Source organism: Seriola lalandi, unplaced genomic scaffold (assembly GCF_002814215.2).
Source record: "Seriola lalandi dorsalis isolate HSWRI2012SDOR001 ecotype SW California unplaced genomic scaffold, Sedor1 jcf7180002054581, whole genome shotgun sequence".
NCBI lineage: Eukaryota > Metazoa > Chordata > Actinopteri > Carangiformes > Carangidae > Seriola > Seriola lalandi.
This window is the reverse complement of record NW_019525134.1, coordinates 1201015-1221817: the sequence shown is the minus strand read 5'-3', so window position 1 is coordinate 1221817 and position 20803 is coordinate 1201015. Positions and strand designations below refer to the sequence as shown.

Sequence of the window (20803 nt, the reverse complement as noted above, 5' to 3'; positions counted from 1 at the left end):
AGAATCAGTGCATCTGTAATTTAGTCTCTAGTTTATAAACCCAAGAGAAAGGTTTAAACTGCCTCTAAATAGACAAGGTGAATGTTCATCCTGACCTTTAACAATCTAAATTTGGTTTTCAGATCAGAAACTATGCAGTGTTCTCTTCCTAGTATCATTTCTTCATGTTGTCTATTTGACCCTCCAGACACAAGCCTTTTCTCAAACTGTAGTTTGAATGTGGCAGAATTTTGAATTTTTATTCATTCAACCACCAACATTATTCTATGATGAGTCCAGTTACTGCATCTACCTGCTCACTTTTAACTGTCTTTGCTCTAAACTCTATTTGGTGTGACAGAACATCTCCATTATTAAGCTGGCTTAGAGGCAGAGTAAAGCACAGTGAAGGTGACATGACATTGTGTTTATATAAACATGAACTCGGAGAGGTCACAGAATCTGGGCTGAAGAGAGCTACAGCATGCAGCAGTGATACTGCAGCTGTTCAGCCTTTGCACCTCTGAAGACATAGACGCTCATTCTGTCAGTATTACAGTTTAATTTCACAATCTTCTCTGACTTTCTCTTTTCTCTCTCTCTCTCTCTTTGTCACACTCTGTCTCCCTCCTTTCTACTTCATTCCCCAATTTAGCACAGTTCAATTTAATTCCAGTGGGACTGCGGATTGTGGCAATCCAGGGGGCAAAGACAGGGTTGTACCTTGCCATGAATAGTGACGGATACCTCTACACCTCGGTATGTATGTGTATTTACTGTACAGAAGAAACCAATTTTCATATTTCAACCAACATCTTATACAATATGTTGCTATGACACCAGATCTCAGTAAAGTTGCACATATGATGTGGTTTTGGTTAATCTAAATATTCAGGTTGGGATATAGTCCTCATATTTTCCTCTGCTTGGTCCTGATATCTGCACTATTCAGGATCAGCTGTCTGTCAGCTGGACTCCAGTGTACAGTAGTGCCTCTCCTATTTCAAAATAATACGGATGATAGGAGAACAGTGTCAGGAAGAAGTGTCAGTAGCTGCCACACAGAGCAGTATTTCACCAGTTTAACATAAGCTACAGTATGTGTAGGCCTATATACAGAATGTGCTGTGTATATACCTAATTGCTGTAGCATAGACAGTACCAAGGTGAGCAGAGTGAGCAGAGTTAGTTAATGGACTGTTAGGAAGGGTGAAAGGTGCAGCATGTTTTGGTTTTGTGTGCAGGTGTACATGAACGTTTGAGAGAAAGGTGATCCACAGAGAGACGGGGAGCGAAAGCTAGAGTGACATCCTGCCAGACCTGCATGAGTATTCCAATTAGTACTGGAAAGACAAGGAGGGAGGAATGGATACGGAGTGGGTGTAAAACTTGAACACGTCTGGGACTGTCGGAGAATCTTGACTGCAGGAAGTGCTGACAGATTGTGGGTTTTCTCCATCACCTTCTTAATCTGAGTGATGGGAACCTATATGAACACACTGGTTTCTCTCAATGTTTGTCCTCTGTGCTCTTCTCACTGGTGTGAAGTGGTCACGGTTCAATTGGAAAAATGTGATGTCATGTACCTCTGTAGAACAATCAGGATTTAGCAGCATCTGAATAAAAATCAGTTGAACTCAAGTTTTCAGAGGCTTTACTTGAGATGTCCCAATACCAATTTTTACATACCAGATCCTTGTGTATTGATACAGAGTACTGATCCAACACCATTGTATTTAAAAAATCTTCTGTATACTACTCACCCTGTATGGAGGGGATGTGATTACTGTTGTATGGCTAAGGGTAAGCTGTAAAATGCCATAGAATCTTTCATTTATTATCTGGTTTTACTATCAGTCATAAAAAATAAAAAAATGTCTAAATATGTCTCAACACTAGTGCCACCCCTCCATATGAAAGCCTTGCATACTGTAGGCATTGGCTTTTTACTGATGGGACTTTCCAGTGTAACATATTGCCAAATTGCCAATGTTTTGCTAACAGCTAATGTTACGCTATTTAACAGAAATCAATTCTTCTTAGCCACTCTACAACAGGAGTCGCCAATGGCTGCACAGTGCAACTTCCTGTGTAGGCTACTGTTGTAGAGCAGCAAAGAAGAGTTGACTTCCAGAAAAATGGCTGTTTTATCTGGTCCTTTGTGAAAAATAAAGTTTATTGAGTGTCGGATCGATACAGAGACTCGCAGATACCCAATTCATTATTTAAGGCAGTATATCTGACACTAATATCGGTATTGGAAGAACTCTAGGCTTTAATACACATTATGGTGTATTTATGTTGGTTTTGTTTTATGGTTAATGTTTAAGCCTGGTTTAAGTTTTAGTAATTAACTAAAGTATGAGATGTTGAATCACTGGGTCAATGAGCCTCTGATGTGGCAAAAAAATTGAGAAATGGAGCAAATCAGTTGCAGGTTAAAACTGCTCTGATTGATTTATTACATTAGCATAAATTAAACTCCAGTTCCATGTGACTTTCCAATCGAATAGATCATTTTACAAAGGTAGGAAACAGAGATGTGAAGCAGTAGCAGGGGGTGAGACGAGACAGAGAACTCTTTGAAGTGTAATACCCATGAGAGAGTGTTAGTATCACGACTTGTTTTGTCTAATTTATTCAATGCTGCAAAGCACTTCATTAGCTCTTAAGTATAATTTCAATTATGCCTAATAAAGTGTCAGAGGAGTATCAAGCAATTACCCAAAAGAGCTTTATTCAGTAAAGTTGCAAGTTAGACAAAATCTACAATGTAAAATCAGGAGACAGGCGGTAATATTTACCATAGGCATTGTCCTCAAGAGCACTTGTTTACTTCCTGCTAGTTCCAGCGAGCAGTCCATTCAGTACCATGGGCAGAGCAGGTCACAGGTTCAAGGGCTCACAGACAGATCAGCACCTTGGGCAGCGCTTGTAACATTGGGTGGTAACTTTACCATTAACCACAGTGGAAAACCACTAATTTATTTTTATCAAAGAAGCATTGAAGCTCATCTCAGCAGCTGATGAATCTTTCAGGATGGTCAGTTCAATCAGCGCCGTGGACAGAGTTAGTGTCAGTTTCAGAGTGTGTGGTCTGATCACATCACACTGTTTACACATGATCAGTGTCAGATCACGTTACCATGGCTGCATGGTTAATAATACATGGTTATTATGGGAAGTTTTGACTATTCACACCTCACTGTGGCTGTCATTGTTATGTATCCAGTTCTGTAAAAGATAACAGCACACGGGTAATAAAGTTAAACACATGTTGGTATAAATAACAGTGACCAGGCTCGGAAAGTGGTTCTTCTTTACACCTCAAACCCATCATCTCACCAGAAATCTTTGGGGCCATGCTACCTACAATAAGTTAGATTATGTATATTTGAAAATTCTTCCAGATTTTTCACCCTTTGTTGTCATTATTTCCTTACCTTGTATACAGCATATCTACATGGGATCACTCACACACTCATTTGTGGAGCATAAATGAAAATGAAATATAATACAGGATGTTATTATTGTGCAGTTTCCTGGACACCTAAAAATCTGTCAGTGATGTGAGATAAATATGTTGTATATTTGTCTCTTTCTTTGTTATTTTTGTGTTGCTTTCAAGAGAACGTATGAAAAAATTATATGCAAAAGCAGCGAATGCACGAGTGGTTTTATGCATATGAGATGTAAAGGAGAGAGCATTGTCTGTATATGAGTTAAATCTTGAATTATGGCAAATACGCCATCTCCTATTATCTTCTGAGCCCCTGATTAGCATGCATTAGACTTTGGTGCCTTGCCTCTGTGAACAGCGAAGAGAAGGGATTTCCTCAGCTGCAGTCAATAGCTGCACTGAATCCCACACTGACCTCTTTCAGAGAGTTTCCTCTCTCTGACACACACACACACACACACACGCACACACACACACACACACACAGCTGAGGAATGACTCGATATAGGTGGTGCACAACAGCTGTCTACTCGTATATCATGCATGTTTGATTTTATGACCCCATATCATTCTCTATAGTGTCTCTGATGTACTAATTTGCTGGTGTAGGAGGGAGTGCAGGTGGCACGATATGGCCCTTTATACACATCTTTGTGCTCTAAGAGCGTGTTCATATTTGCTTTTACATTTAAAAGCATGCTAAGAGAGTATGTGACACCGACAAGGAATGGTTTCATTTATGATAAATAAGCACATCGCTGTCACTCTCAGAGAAGCTGAGGTGACTGACAGAATGACTAGTCTCTTCCCCCCAGCTATTTTTTCATCTTCTTGCATATTCTACCTCTTCTGCTGCTTCCTGATGGTTATTGTTTTCTCCTGAATAACTCACAGATCTCCTTTGAATCCCTCTCTCACGCCCTCCCTCTACACACACACACACACACACACACAGTAATCAAGCTCTGTAAACAAGCAGAGGAAGTCCACTGCTGCCTTGCCACAGACATAAATCTCAGCTTCGGTACCTGTATGTAACAACAGGAAATGGCTGATCCTGATACAAAAATAGAGCTTGGCTCATTCCTGCCCCATTTTATAATCTATGTGTTCTGGAAAACTCATAGACAGAGAGAGAGGGTGTGAGAGGGAGAGAGCATAAAGGGCTTGTGTTGAAGGAGACAGTCATGACTGTTGACAAGGTCACAGGAAAAAAATTTTAGTGCCAATTAAGATTTAGTCCGAAGCTTTCCCTATCATAGTAAATATTGTTGCCTTCATGAAGATGTTTGTGCACATTTTACATTTTACACAAGATTAAAATCTTTGTTACAAGTATCAGAATGAGTCAAAATAAACCAACCAAATTTCAGTTCTTTCTTTCTGTCCAGTGTTTTGTTTGTTCAGCTCAGCTGGCTTCTGTTACAGTGCTGCTCTCCTTTACCACAGCTGGCTCCACACTGCAGAATTACGCTGCATATCCAAGTGAAAATTAGTGTGTGGTGTAAAAATCATTTGGGGAGAGACAGTAACAGAGAGGTAATAAACATAGCCACCAGGAGGTCATATCAGCTGTCACTAATAAAAGGTTACATACCCGATTTTAAACAACAATATATCAGGAAACAACAATTTTCCATGTAAGGATATGGTGGAGTTTCTCTGTTCTTTGTGTAGAAATCAGGGACAGTGATGCGTGTATGTTAGTGCACACTTTTATAAAGACACGGGGACCACCCACACGCGAGATGGCACAGTACAGTACGCAGCGTTCAGGTGAAAGAGACCTTGCTGAATTATTCCCCACTGAAGAACCACATTTTCTGGCAAATACATTACAGACCAGAGCACAGGCGAACACGCCATGGGGACTATTGGCTCAAATCCCGGTCGGCCAGTCGACTGTCAAAACATCTTTACCAGCCCTATCTGTGTTTCTGTCATTCGTGTGGCCGTTTCCAGCAGATCAGTCCCAGGCTGAATTTCTTTCCCAGTCCGACCATGGTCCAAGGTCGAAACTGGTTGCAAGTAACTTGATGGGTTCATAATGTTACATGTCTGTTTTTATTAGTGATCAGCTACAGTAGTGTAATAACAAAAGTTAACTTGCTGTTACTGATATTATGAATTTATTCAGCAAATACTGCTATCACTAATGCCAGCATATCACACCAATACTAGCATGGGCTAATGGTTGTGGCTGCATGGTCTTTTTTGGTGGCTCTTGTGCTCACAGGATAACTTTATTCAATTGTGCTTATCATTGTGTGCTTAGTGGCTGCTTCCACTGAGCTTCATAACACCTTGCTAAGAACGCAAGGTGGGGGGAGTGTCTGATTGGAGGAAAGAGGTGTCGCTTATCAAGCATTTGTTTTGATCCAAGATGTTGGTGGTCTAGTGTGACACCTAGTGAATATCATATATATATATATATATATATATAGTGTATAACCTAGTGTTATATATTCAGAGGTTATATGTGAGAGAAGTCCCTCCGTTCAGTACAACTGCAGGAGGACTGAGTGTTTCTGTAGTCTGTGATTTGTCGCTCTAATCTGTGACTGTGTTAATAAATGTTTGTCATTTTTAAACCATGAATGCCAAACATTCCTCAGTTCTAGCTTGTTATTTCAGTGTATTAACTGTATTCTTAGTCTAATTTGATAGTAAATTCAATGTCTTTGGATTTTAGAAACTGTGACAGACAATTTTCACTGTTTCCTTGCCTTGTACATAGCTGAATTATTAATTGAGAAAATAATTGGCAGATTAATAGATAACATTAAAATTAACTGATTAGTTGCAGCCCTACTATAGTTCCAAGAACTCCGACAGAGCAGTACGTCTTCTCTCTAGCTGATCATGTCGCATTACATTCTCCCTGTAAAATTTTTAATTTAAATCAGATCAGTCATTAAAGATTATGAACCACAATACAGATCAAGTAGCTCATGTAAAATAAGGTGTGTCAGCTGTAGGAGGCTACAGCTGTTATTACATTATGAGCTCTAAATTGACAGCTGTGGATGTCTCACAGTGAAAGCTGGGAGCACCTTTTTGGACTGGCCAAAGATTTCGCCATGTTTTTCTCCCAACTGTCAACTCTGGCCTGGGAGAGCACACAATCACAGACTGTATATGGGCCTTTAACGCATTAAATAAATAATATTGTCTGTGATCTGTCTGTGACACTTGTGCGGTAGACAGAGTGATAGACAGACAGACATGAAAGAGATAAAGAAAGAGAGAGAGCATGAGACCTCTTGATGAAAAGCCATGTCCTCTCTATTCTTTTCATTGGAAGATTGCATTGAGATGCAGGACAACACCAGCAGCAAGATAGCATCACTTTTATCACAGGACAGGAGAGAATGTGGACATTAGAAAAAGTAGCAGGGAAAATAATTGGCCAGAACAAGAGAAAAGAGATGAAGTGCAGAAACGTAAAGCTGAAGACATTTTGCCAGGCAGTCAATTAAGAGCACTTAGGGAAGGAAAAACCTATTCTTCCTGATAGACTCATGATCTACTTTTACCAGATTTCTCCTTCCAAATATGTCTGAGGGATATTATAGAGGAGTATAGCTCTTGTGATTTGCAGAGATATGAAATAGCTACAGTGATGATGACACAACCACTTTATTCTGTGTGGCAGAAAATTAAAAGCAGAGGCGGCGTGCAGCTGGTCACCTCAGTCACTGAGGGTCGAAGAGGGGAATGTCAGTTACCACCCCTCCCTCAGCTGCTGTATATTGACAGGAGCCTTCCAGCTGTCAGTCAACACAACAGAGGCATGAGTCCCTGCACATTATCATCCACTCACTTGTCATGCAAGCATCATGCCTCCCTGGGCTATCATAAAGCATCAGAGACAGACCATACATGTGTGGTGTTAGACAGTATTAACTGTCAGTCTCATCCTCTGCAAAGCCCTTTTAATAAGCACGTCTATGCCCTATTGACTTATGTAACGTGGCGTGTCATGGTGCATCTACATCTGGCTCGACAACAACATCAGCAACATGCTCTGTTGGTGGCTTCCTGCACTGCACACATATTATGTGCATGTGAGTCTGTGGAGCAGAGGATTGTTGTGAATGAGCTTTACATTTCAGTGGCTTGATGCAGCAGTAATGTAGTACAATGGGAATATGTTGGGATTACTGCAGCTGGGCAGATTTCACAGTTTGCCATAGATTACCCAGGGAGCTGATGGGACAGTCAATAGATGAAGGAAGCCTGCATGACACTGTGACCCCTGCTGTCTAAACAGGGGACTGCAAATAACTGCACCTCAGAAATGCTAAAAAATGTTCTGAATTCCAGACGTAGAGCTACACTTTCAGGGGCATTAGTTCTGATTTCATGCTTGTGCATGCATGGTGAAGTGAAAGTAAACAAGATATTCAATATTATTCATGGGTTCTCCATCTCTTTAGTCATAACTTTCATTCCTGCTCTTATATCCTAATTATATGCAGGGAGAGACATTAGTAGGATTCAGGGAAACTCTGCCCTGTCAGTGCCAGAGTGTGTATTATTAGTACTTCACTGTCCTTATTTAGTAGTAAGTGCAATCCCAGTGTATGTTTGCATGGAGAGTTAAGCCTCCTGAAGCAGGTAGAATAGATGTAATCAGACACAAGGGATGAAGGAGGAGGTGGTGTGTGTTGGATGGGGGGGCGGGGGGCAGTTGGGATGGTGCTCTGCATCATAAAAAGGTTCTTGAGGATTCTCAGCACGGACGCCACATATTACCTTTCTCGTCTGCTTTCATTTAAATTCATTTTTTGGCTTGAGACACGTGGAAGGGACGAGACCCAAGTCGCTCCATAAGTCATGGTTGAGGAAAGAGCTTTTTATTTCATTTCTAGTATGAGCACTCACCATTTAGGTGGAAACATTCTGCCACCACTCTTAGAAATGTGCAACACTCAACACATCTTCAGCAATTATTTAACTTCACAGGTAAATCGAGTGGTTGGAATGAGTTCGCCCTGGGTGGTCTCTGTAGTTCTGCAGAGGTCCGGGGGTTACCTCAAGGTCAGAGATGGAGATAATTACAGTATGATGTCTGTATCAGCTACAGACAGGTATGTTGGCCTTTATCATGAAAACTCACTGTAATATAAGGAGGTTTATTTCATTGTCTTGCCTGCTCTCAGTGTTTTCCTTTCTTCAGACCTTTGGAGATATTGAATGAAACACAGAAGATGTGGGTTTCGTCATTAGGCTAATTTCAGGGGACTGATTATGAAGGGTAATTATAGGATGACTTGGGAGAGGGGTTATCATTGGTGTCATTTCAGAAGTGGAGCTGAAGGGTATTTTACTGGAGTGATGGTTACTCTTTCCAGAGACATGAGTGCCAGATCGTGGCCCTCGTCGCCCCGCGTTTTGGTCCTGGGGGAGATGCAATGAAGCAGGTCTCCCCCTTTCTCTCTCTTACTAATCTCCTTTATTACCCAGCAACCCCTCTGTCCTCTCCGAGTGATCTTCTGCTCTCTCTCTCCCGCCTCTCCTACCGTTCCCCTTCTGTCTCCCGCACTTCCCACCCTCTTGCTCTCTGGCCTGATTAATAATGAATGAAGCGGATCATCTATCGATCTCATCCTCTTTGTGTTAGCACAGCAGAAGATATCAAACCTGTCAGAGGATCTTAAAATAGCTCTGTGATGTGGTGGTGATGGGAGTGGGAGAGTTTGTTGAGTTAAGGGTAGAGGCTTGTTTTTTATGGTGGAAGACAGCTGTTAAACGGGCATAAACTGTGGTGGAGCAGAAGGACAAGAGTGGATGAAGAAAGGGCACAAAGTCCTGAACTGTCATTTCAGCTAAAGATGATGCCTCCCAGTGAAGGGGAAAGGTGATGATCTGTGATAAGTGTGAAACTGGAGGTCTCTTATGCCTTCTCAATCTACTTTTGGCTCTTTATTAAAGCTTGCCTATGCCAAGTTGTGATCCTCTGGCCCTCTTCTGTCGTCCTGAGTCTCAGTGAAATTCTCCACTCAGCCATTTCTGCCCTGCTGCTCTCACTTAATCAATCCAGCAGATTGGCTTTGCTCTCTGACAGGGGAAGGACCCTGTCGAGACCCTGATGGAGACTAAGAGAGATGTATATCTGTCGCTCTTGGTTAATATCACCAGTCAACATTATGCAGGGTTCAGTAGTCCTTATGTTGAGGACAGAGAGGCAGGGGAAGTGCTGCAGGAAAGTGATCACTTACAACGACTAGCTTAACGGCTGGACTGAATCCAAGTTCTGATAATTAGATTTTGTAATGTCTATTCAGATTTAGCCAGTCGTGGACGATTGACAGTACATGAGAGCAGTCTATATTAAACGGATAATTCTCTTTTGGTGGAAGGAAGGAGGAAGATTTTTTCTGGTGTTCAACATGACCTGACAGAAAATTGGCTAATTTAGTGGTTCCCAACCTTTTCCTTTGACTTGGGATGTACGATACCAGAAATTCTACATTGCTTGATTCCAATCAATATTCCTATATTTTGACAGACTGAATGGCGATGACGGTCGCAGGCACCCAGCTGACGTTAGGAGCTGTCACTATTTTAGACTAAACAAGCTAACGTTAGCCTTTATGACCATTGTGTGTGGAGCATTGCCACAACAGACACCAGCTTTCACAATTCAAGAACAATAACAGTAAAATTTCAGGAACAGCACATTTTGACGTTAATAATGTTAATGTTAATATACAATGAACTGAAACTCAGTCAGCCTGAGTTCTATGAACAGATCCAGATCACTGTCTTTGAGCTGCTTAGATACATTTGAGGTGTTTCCTCCTTTCATTTGAAACGCTCTGTGGCACCGTTTGCATACCGTCTATAACTGGTCCCCGATGATCACCAGCAAAAGTGGAATGTTTCCATACAACAGTCTTGGCGTATATTTTCCATTCCACGTGTTTTTTGTGTTTACTGTGCCTGCCTTTTTCCTCTCTTCAAGTGTGATGTCAGACTAGGACGCCCGTAGAGTCATTATACTGCCCTCGTCAGTCCTGAAAGAATCACATCTCTTGTACCTTTGAAAATTCTGCCGCTACTTTTCTACGGAACCGAAAGTCCCAAAGTATCAGTTCTAGCATATATATACATATATATATAAAGCAGTTTCTATTTACAACCACTGATCACAGGTCTTTGAAGTCTATGTGGCTTGAGCGCTTGCACCAACAGTCACTTTTTTAAAAGCATTACCACCATCTTTCCATCACCTTAACTACAGCTGCACAATATGCCAAGAAATCATATTGCAAATTTGAGATTATTTTGGCAGATATTTCGATTTCAGATGGAATGTCGTATTTTAATTTCACTGAAAATATATAAAAATTATGATGATGGGATTTTTGTTGGTCTTGTAACAAACAAACATGTTTCTTTACGTGTGGAGAAAATGATTTGAAGGCCGGGGCGTCTCTGTAGCACCACATCACTGATGGTGCTAACACTGACACCGGTCCCATAACCTTCACTACAAGGTCATTTTAACCCAAACCACAATGTTTCCCTTAAGCAGGCAATGCTCTTCTACAATACTGAAAGCTTGGCTGTCCATGGTACACAATGTATTCACTAAAGTCACTATACATGTAGCAATAACATATGAAACTCTTACAGGAATAACGACACGATGCCATGATACACACAACAAATAAATATGCAAATAATTCTATTAGTGTTATTTATTGGAATTTTGTTCATAACAAAATCCAACCTACATATTTCCTAAAGACTGAGCCCATCAGCTGATTTTTCATTAAAGACTTGGCAGGTTTATCTTCTGAACTTGTGATGCCTCTGAAGCAGTTTGATGTTAGAATGAGTCATTTATTTGTGCAGTTTATAATGTATGTGTGTAGATTTAATTTGTTATGGTATTGTAGTAGATGTCAGTGTTTCAGTGCTTTTCATCTTTCCCACTCTTTTCCTTTGGGAGTGTGTTATGTTTAGCGGAGATGTTAATGCTGTATCTCATTGTATAGTTTGCATTCTTGTCTTTTTCCCAAAGGAGCAAGATGTTCATGCTTTCAGAGAAACACAAGTCCAGATATAATTCTATCCATCCTTTCCCTAAGGAAACAGTCACCTAATTAATTTAATTAATGTATTTCACTGCTTGTGTCCATGTATTTCCTGTGTACTTACACGTACTGGAGTTCATGTTAACAGTTACAGTTTTCCGATGACGTGGTTTTTCTCTCTCCCTCTGCTTTCCAGGAGCACTTCACTCCAGAGTGTAAGTTCAAGGAGAGTGTGTTTGAGAACTACTACGTTACGTATTCCTCCATGCTGTATCGCCAGACCCAGTCTGGCCGCTCCTGGTATATCGGTATCAATCGTGACGGCCAGGTCATGAAGGGCAACCGGGTAAAGAAGACCAAAGGAGCTGCTCATTTCCTGCCTAAAGTTATTGAGGGTTTGTGTCCTTTATGTCACTTCAGCACAATTCAAACCTGATTATCTTAGTTATTCATCACCTCCTTAATTATTAACAGCTTCTATCTTTGTCTCACAGTTGCGATGTATAAGGAGCCGTCACTGCATGAGCTCGCCAGTGAACCAGTGAGTCCTCCTCGGAAGACAGTGAAAACTTCAGATTCGCCTTCCCTAAAGAATGGACAGAAAGAAGCTCCAAAGGCTGATGCCTCATAGCACAGGAGACTGGGGGTGGGACAAAGGGCAGCAGTGACACTGGGAACACAGACACCAATTATGCACTGAGGGTGGCTGAGGGAACGGCCCTCACTGGCCACCACTTTCCAGAAGTGCACTACGAGATGCTGAGGGATAAAGGGTCAGTAGTCCATCAGCAGCCAGGAAGGCCTGAGAGAGGAGTCCCCCCCTCACCTGTCACCACAGAAAGACAGCACAGCGCCCAAGACAGAACTACTACCACCTCCCCCTCCCACTGTTCTCTGCCCCTTTTGACTTCCTTAATGCACAGTCTCCTTCATTTCTGTCATACTCAAGCTTCTTTGTCCTGCTGACAATTTCATCTTTTCTCCCATACCCACCACCGTCTGCTCTATTGTACCGTATATTCACCACTCGCGCATTTCCACTGCTGACTCGGCACCATAATCCTCACCCATGGGCCCCCCTCTTGAGCCCTAAAGTTGGTGACAGTGTGGCTCAGCCAGCTTTCCACCCACCATCTGCCGACCAGCTAAGCTAATCACCAAGGTCAACTAAAGCGCAAAGTGAGATGAGAGAGCTCAGAGAGGAAAGATATCTGCAGGAAGCCCGGGTCGGGTCGGGTCAGCGGAGCAAGACGAGCGGATGAGAAACTGTGCACACAAAATGATTTAAAGAGAAGTTTATGACATCAACTTTTAAACTTCTAAATTTTCTTTTGTTTTTGTTTTTTTGTTTGAAGGAACTAATATTTGATTTATGACAGCCAGAGGGAAAAAGACATGGATTTGGAAACTCTGACTGTAAAATATGATTAAGATGATAATAGTGCTGAAAACAGAAGATCAAAACAAAAGCACGGTGGTGAAAGTGTTAGAAATGATGGTCCTGATATTGACAAAATCTGGATTTCAGAGTACGATGGAAATTTTATGAAGCTCACAAGAGAGGCGCTGCCTGCAAAAGTACCACATAAAATAAAATAACTATTCTTCCTGGGAAGATGAGCCATAAAATAGATGTGGAATTACTACAGGTTTAATCCAGGCTCTTATTAAAAGGATCAAAAAGCCTGAGCAATATTTTTACCAACAAGCCAGAATAAAAAAAATAATAATAATGAGCATGTGAATGAGTGAGAGAGTGAGCGACACACTCCTCCTCCAGCCTCTCTTCTCTACCAGGTGACCACTTATTATTGCACTAGCTCATTAAAAGCTACAAATGAACAACTGGGTCATGTTTTAAATCCAGGGTGGATCTGAACTGAAGTCACATGAAAAAGGAGCTGTAGTGTATACTTCACTCAGCATCTGCTGTCAGCATAAAGCCAGGTTTGAAGCCAAACATCAAAGCCAGAGGAGCCTCTGAGCTGGAGCACTTGTTATTCTGAGGATGTCTGGCAGCTTATCCACTCACTAGCTTTATCACATCACCTTGTGGAAGAATCACCCTCAGAAATGTAGTTGTCTGGGCGAATGTCTTGGTGTGATTGTGTTTTAACCTGTGTGTGCGGATGTCTTCTACAGTAGAGATGCCCCTTCAGATTCTGTGTGTAAGTGTACAGAGGTTAGATAGAGACGCTGCACGTAACCTCTGACGTGTCCTATGTGTCTTTGATATGTCGGTGTCTGTGAACAGGTGATACGTGGGGGACACATCCGTCTTTTATACCATTTTTACTGACTTTGAAGAGTCAGAAGTTTTCAAACATCAGGGAGGAGGATCTCTGGGCAACCTCCTGAGGACTGAACTGACAGAACGTACTTCCATTAATCTAACATTTTGTTTAGATGCTGTTTCCTATTGTTTTGATTTGCACTTGGTTTACCAATCAGGGAGACTCGTTAGAAAAATAAGCCATGAGCTGATGGAAGTTGAGGCTTCTAAATGGGAGCTGTCAGGTTATTTCAGTGCTGTCTGCTGTTGGGTGCTGTCCGCTCTGGTAAGCTGCTGAGGGGGGAAAAAAATGTCACCGCAATGTTCAGTCAAAGTGAACGTGCATGGATACCACCAACAAACACGGACAGCAGGAAGTCTGTTACTGTGTCAGGAAGAGCAGTGTTGGGAGATGTGGAACTGTAAAAATGCTCATTATGGCAGCTAAAAATCACGTTCAGTGCATTGGGGAGGGCATCTCATTTTAATGGTAACATAATGTGAAGATGGCTTACAGAATGTGAAACAGAGGCTTTGTGAATGTGCTGTGATGAGGGTGAAAGTAAGTCTGAAATTGTGTGTTGAATTGTAAAGAGGTCAGTGCATGGAGGCAGTTATTTAGAGAGAGTGAAGGATTAGCAGGTGTATTCTTGAGGAATGTTGATAAGGACTTTCTGCAGTAAAGTAAGCAAGATTCTTGGCAGGGTTTTATGCAGCATGTGGATATGATAATGAATGTAAGACAAAGAAGCATGTAAGGCACTGTGCGCTATTTCTGACAGGGGGTCTATGGAGGAAATTAGTTGGAGGGCTTTGCATTTTTTTTTTCCATTAAGTTTTTTTAAGTCTTTTAATTTTCTGGGCTTTTCCAGGGGGAATATCATTCAGTTCAATTTTGGATATTTGTCCTTGTAGCGGATTTTGCATTGTACACTTATAAATCTCTATTTTTGCCCTTTTCGCAGGGAATTTGGTTTCATCCCAGTGCGGTTTCTAACTGTGCGTTACTAAGCACAAAGTGTGAGCACAGCAGGTAGTATACAATGATATAGGCTTATTTTAGCTATCAGTGCTCATACACTTTTCAGTGTTTGTGTTCCATCTGGAGCTTCTTCATGCCAGTTCACATTTCAGTGTTGATCCTAAGTCCGTTCTATATAAAGAAAGCACTTGGAGGTGCAAAGCAGTGACTGAGTGACAGCAAGGGACTCTGGCATTCCAAAATAAGACGTTATGGCATTTTCTCTTAGTCCATATGGTAGGGCTGTAACTAACAATTATTTTCACTTTTCTTTAATACGCTTTTTTTTTTTTTTTTTACCATATTTTCTCAATAAATTCTTTTGCCTATAAAATGTCAGAAAGTGGCGGGGAAAAAAAGTGTGCTATAATGTCCCACAGCCCAGAGGGATGTGTTCAGATGTCTTAATTTGTCCAAAGCCCATAGATATTCACCTCACAATGATTTAAAACAGGGCTGCACAATTCATTAGTATAGAATCCACAACGCAGGAGCTGCAATTTTTAAAAGTGAGTCATTGTTGGCACCATAAGTGTTGTGGTGCTTCAGAGACGACAAGACCAACAAAAATCATCATTTTTAAATTTTTTTCAGTGAAAATCTAAAATCAATGAAAGGTAATAAATCACCACATTGCTTGAAAAATAACAAAGATGATTAATCAATAGTCGAAATTGTTGCACATTTATTTTTTATCCATCAATTAATCCCCTAATTGATGCAGCTCTGCTTCACAGTGCATTAAAGCTGATAAAAATTAAGTCAACTTATAGAATCGACCCATCACTGTGACTGACGTCTGCCACTTTATCATATTAAATATAGGAAAGAACTACATTCCTCCAGAGATTTCTTAATCCCAAACAGCGTCCAGTGCTAACTATCATCATGCTAAAAAATGCCACAGTAAGTTGTTGGTAAGGACGGTGACACTGCAAGTAGACAGACGAGAGCAGAGAATGTGGAGTAGACTGATGCTGAATGTTGAGATTGAAGTAGAAGTTGAATGTAAGGCAGGAAGACCTAAATGGAAAAGTAAGTTTTTACAATGCGTGTGAGGTGAGAGGTGAAGAGATGTTAAGTAAGTGCAATGAAAGCGACTGAATGCAGCTGTTGAGTGAAACTATAGTTTTGCTCTTGAATGTAAAAGTTAAGTGAGATGATGGCAGCTGGAGGAGCGTGAAGAGAGAGGAAACCAGAAGACATATTAAGATGATCTTTGTTGTCACTGTTGTTGTTTGAAGAAGTGAGAAAGTGTTTTGAGAATATATTAATGGGACATCAGGGCTTGACAGATCCTGGATAGTGAGGCGGTAACGTGCAATAATAGTTTGTTTGCCCCCGCATGAGAGATTTAGAGTCATAATCCCTTTCCTACACACATCTCCTTACCCACATCCTACAGTATCTACAGCTTATTAACTTTCTTTTAAATGCTGTGTTGCCTGTGTAGGTGTGTACTTACAGTGTGCTTATAAGGTCTGTGTGTCTGTGTGTGTATCTGTGATTAAGAGTAAGGTAAGACAAGACGGAGAGGCAAGGAGAAAAAGAAAGGGCATGAGATTGAAACAGTAATCGATAGACTCAATAAAACATAAACGAGAGAACAGCCACCCTGTGATGGGTGCAAAAATTTCCCCAAGGTCAGCCGGAGACAGGGAAATCTATTTGTTCATAATGAACTCAGACGGCTGTTGTTTAATTTCTGTGTGTAAACTCAACAAGACGACAGCTGGGCGACAAGAGACGGAAGAGTTTTCTCATTTCCTCGGGGCCTCTACACTGGGCCTGTCAAACAGCCTCCTGTCCACTAAGACACATATCTGTTAGAGGTAGAACAAGTTCATAACATCAACCCCATCCCAAAATAGAAAGAAAAGAGTAAATCATTAGAAAAGTGGAAGCACATTGCACCTTACAAGCACTGGGACTTGCTTAAAACATGTAAAAGTAAACTCACTGTCTTGGGAGGTTTTTTTAAAAGGTTATGAAAAACAACCAGGGAATCCCCCTAATTCAGAGTAACTGGGACTAACAGGCAATAATGAGTATTAAACTACAGCTGAGTCATCACCAGTGTTTGAGAATCACAGTGGGGATTTAAAGCTTTTATTGCACTGTACAAAAACTAACCAACATCCAGGGAACATTTTTGGAGCAAATCTTGGAAACGTTTGATTTTAAATGTACTACAAAGAACCAACAACGCATTTTAATCACACTGAGTGCGGTGTTAACAATACTGCACTATAGCATACAATAATGTTTATCTGTGACGTGAGACCATTCTGAGCTATGCATCTTTTGATTTTAAGGTTTTACAAAGTCTGTGTGTGGGATTTTGTTTTTGTCTTTTTCTTCACTCAAAGCAGGAAAATGTAGAATTTTGAAATGATCCTTCAGTGAATTATCTAAAAGAACTATGATCCAGCTGAACTGCAGATCCTTGTGATTAAACAGCTCCTGTTCAAAAACACAGTTCACAGCAGCGTTACACTCTAATGTGCTGCAGTCAGTGTCGGTGCATTGTCACAAACACTGCTGTAGTACCAACATGTTCAAACCGTATTTTAAATATGCAGATAGAAATGTGTGCCATGCAGTTTGACAAGTTAAAGGGAAAATCTCATGTATAACTAGCTCCCTCTAATGGAAGCAGCTGGTTGCTAAAGGGTAACACTCTTAATGAGGGGTATAAAAAAAAAAAAAAAACAGTTTGAGATGTATCCAGTATGTGGGGTTAGAAACTATGGATCTAATTTTGTGGAACTGTTTGTGACAACTGAATTATGCAAACTCATCAAAAATAAAATATAAATCAGTCCCGAAATTACAGAACAAAACGTGTGTGCAATGCTCAAAGTTCCTCAGTATGACATACTGGAAGCATGACACCTCAGCAAGTTTGAGCCTTGGCTGCAACACTGTGTTTGAATATTTCTAATTTAATAAACATTAATTTTAAAAGGGCACAACACAGAAGCTATTTATTTTGTACTTGTAGAGTATTTTTCCTCCTGCAGCCTGATATTTTATTCATGTTTAAGTGAGAGGCTTCATTTTCTGGGAAATGCAACCAATGTGAAGGATGTAAAGTGTTCCCCTTGATCAATATACAAGACAGTATACAGTACTTCAAACAACAAAACCTCTCTGGATGACCTAAATGTACAGAATGCAGCCAGTTTACATGTAAGTTTAGTCAATAATACAAACGGTGTATATCTGAAGTATTATGTCAGTTTTTTTTGTTGTTGTTTTTTGTCAGAAATGTACTTAAATATCAGTGTTGATGTTTTTTATAGTCTTTCAGTCTTTGTTCTACCGTGTCATGTTTCCTGCTCAGAAGGAGACAGAGGAGCTGTTCCTCCCTTTGGTGTGTTTTTGTGTTCGGTCAGCACTGCTGCTGTATCCACACTGATTTGTCTCTTGAGTGAACTTCACCCAAACTGAATCCCACTGTGCGACTGAGCTGTGTGTTTGTGAAAGATGCAATGTATTCAAGTGGAAACAGCAGAACAACAATTCCTAAAGCCAACATGTGTCCTGTCATACCCAGCAATGACCTTGGTGGTCTCCAGAGTTTTAGTCACGCAAGTCTTCCAGAAAGTTCCCACAACCTCTCTCTCCAACTGTTAAAGACTTGGGTTTCTTTCAAGCCAATCTTCTTGTCTTCCGAGAAAAAAAAAACGAGACTTAAAAAAAATAAATAAATAAAAAAAGAACAAAAAAAAGCCATAAATAAAAATGGGCCTTGGCGCTGATTAGCCACGGAGAGAAGGCCTGAATCCTCAGGCACCTCCCGAGTGTTACCAGGGATTTAGACACACGTTGGACTCCTGACAATAAGAGCCAAAGGAAGCAGCAGGAACATCATGGCTTTTTTTGACAACTTTGCAAAGCAGGAAAGAAGACCAGCAATATGCATCGAGAACTAACAGCCTGCACTCAAGGAGGGAAACTCATTCAGCAGGTTAACAAACTACAATCAGGATTTGCAGGCTACAAAGGCAATCACTGCAGTGGTCTGCAACAATGACTGATAATTGTCGAGACTGACATGGAATTTTTTTTTTTTGCAAAGCATGCATACGTCACTGTTCTTTGGCTCATGACTCCCTCTCAGTATCAAGCCCTCAATTCACCCTCGCTCCATGTTTGCCATCAGACCTGTGTACATTTCTACAATAACTCCTACATGAATTGAAAGGAGATGTCTTATTATGGAACATTATTCAATAAAATAACATATATTTGTATGATTGTAAGCTGTGCCCTTCAAGGTTTTGTCTTCTTTGTCTAACTTCTTTTAAAAACCCTTTTAAAATGCTGTATTAGTTCCCTGGTTAAGGGAACATTTTCAAGTAGGGAAAGGTATTTTGGAATAAGTGACTGGAGGTCCCAGGTGAGCTAAGAGAGAAAGGTGACAGAAGTCGGTGTCTCTGCAGGCTGAACCAGCTGCTTCAACTCTCTCTCTTGTCTCTGTCTTTAATGGACTAGTTTTTCAAGTTTAGCAAAGCTAGTTTCAGATAGTTTTGACTGCAACAGATTTGGAGAGGTGGTGTGAGGAGGACGCTAACACTCTCACTGGCCACGTTATTACACTTGGTACACCTGTACAGTCTAATGCAATCCAATACAACAGCTCTGCCATGAATTTAGCCTTTACAAAGAATCATGTTCAGTTTGTCTCGACACTGTCAGAAAGGTGATAATCCTATTTTATGTTTATTAGTGAAGCCATGGTGGTTTTGTACTGGAGTCAATCACAATGAAAGGTGTTTCTAATATTTTACCCCCCTCATAAATGGGGTGGGATGAAGTAGAATTCAAGGCCGAGATGTTGCACTGGATTGCATCAGATTGTACAGGTGCTGCCTTTATAAAGTGGCCAGTGATATATCTTTTTTTTCATATCATCTTTTTTATACAGGGTCAGGCATTTCCTAAAACAGCTGGGCACTGTATATTTTGGCAAGCCTTACTCAAACAGGAAGAAATTGTGAATTTGTTAGGACCTATTTTCAGCGGTGAATGAATAAACACAGATTCCTCCACCAGCAGGAGAGTGTATTAGGGACTGACTCTGAGTTACTGTGTATTGGATTGCAGCCGAAGTGATCTGTGAGTGTATGTCCCCAGTGAAATCTAATTGGAAGGTATTGCATCAATTACACTTACACTCAGTAAATTAACATGTAGCTCAAAATGTCACGCTTAAATCCAAAAGCAATATTTCATATGTGCCTAAAAACTGGACAGGAGGTTGACTTGCACTCGCTGCCTAAATCATGATTATCATAATTAGTCTGACACTGATGTCCATCCATACAGTCTGTATGTTTCAATCAATCTAATTCACACAGACCCTCTGGACTCACCGTACAACACTGATACTTCAAACTGAGAACTACATCAGACATACACAAACTTCAGCTTTTCTAACGTCCACTTCATCTCTGAGTATAAAAGGTGAGGCTGTGATCAACCACAGATTACAGAGGCTGCGTACCAACACATAGATGTCCTGCAACACATGACACCAGTGGCCTGAATGAAATCCATAGTTTCCCAACAAAAATATATAAATCTATATCTACACTATATTTATTCCCAAAACACATATGGCATAATTAGATGACTGTACTATATATATGTAAAGTGTCACTCATTAACACCCACTGCCTAAATTAAGAATTCAATTAGTATAAATAAATAAATAAATAATTGCGTTTATCATCCAAACCAACCACCTCTGTCAAACCTGAATCACATTAACTGGCATTTGCAAATCATAAGTTACAGTAAACTACTCACAACACTGGTCACACAACCTGTAGCACTGCTCATACAACATTAACACAAACATTAGCAAACAGCAGCAGAGTAAACTGTCTTACCTTCAACCAGGTGTTTCTTCTTTCCATTCCTCTGAGCGGTAATACACCCAAAACACAAAGTGTAGCAACTAAACTTAACGTAAGATAGCTGCTTTAGCTAACTGCTTCTTCTTCGGGTCTCCT

The 20803-nt window shown here is 40.7% G+C and overlaps 1 protein-coding gene across 1 annotated transcript in view; it reads left to right on the top strand.

Moving 5' to 3' along the window:
• The window catches only part of fgf11b (fibroblast growth factor 11b), a 39956-nt gene extending 20917 nt beyond the window's left edge, over positions 1–19039 (top strand). Inside the window, exons 3-5 of the mRNA XM_023418211.2 lie at positions 635–738; positions 11684–11882; positions 11982–19039. Of these exons, the coding sequence (XP_023273979.1) occupies positions 635–738; positions 11684–11882; positions 11982–12118 (440 nt within the window). The 3' untranslated portion in view covers positions 12119–19039. The remainder of the gene's footprint in view (positions 1–634; positions 739–11683; positions 11883–11981) is intronic.
• Positions 19040–20803: the final 1764 nt, after the last annotated feature.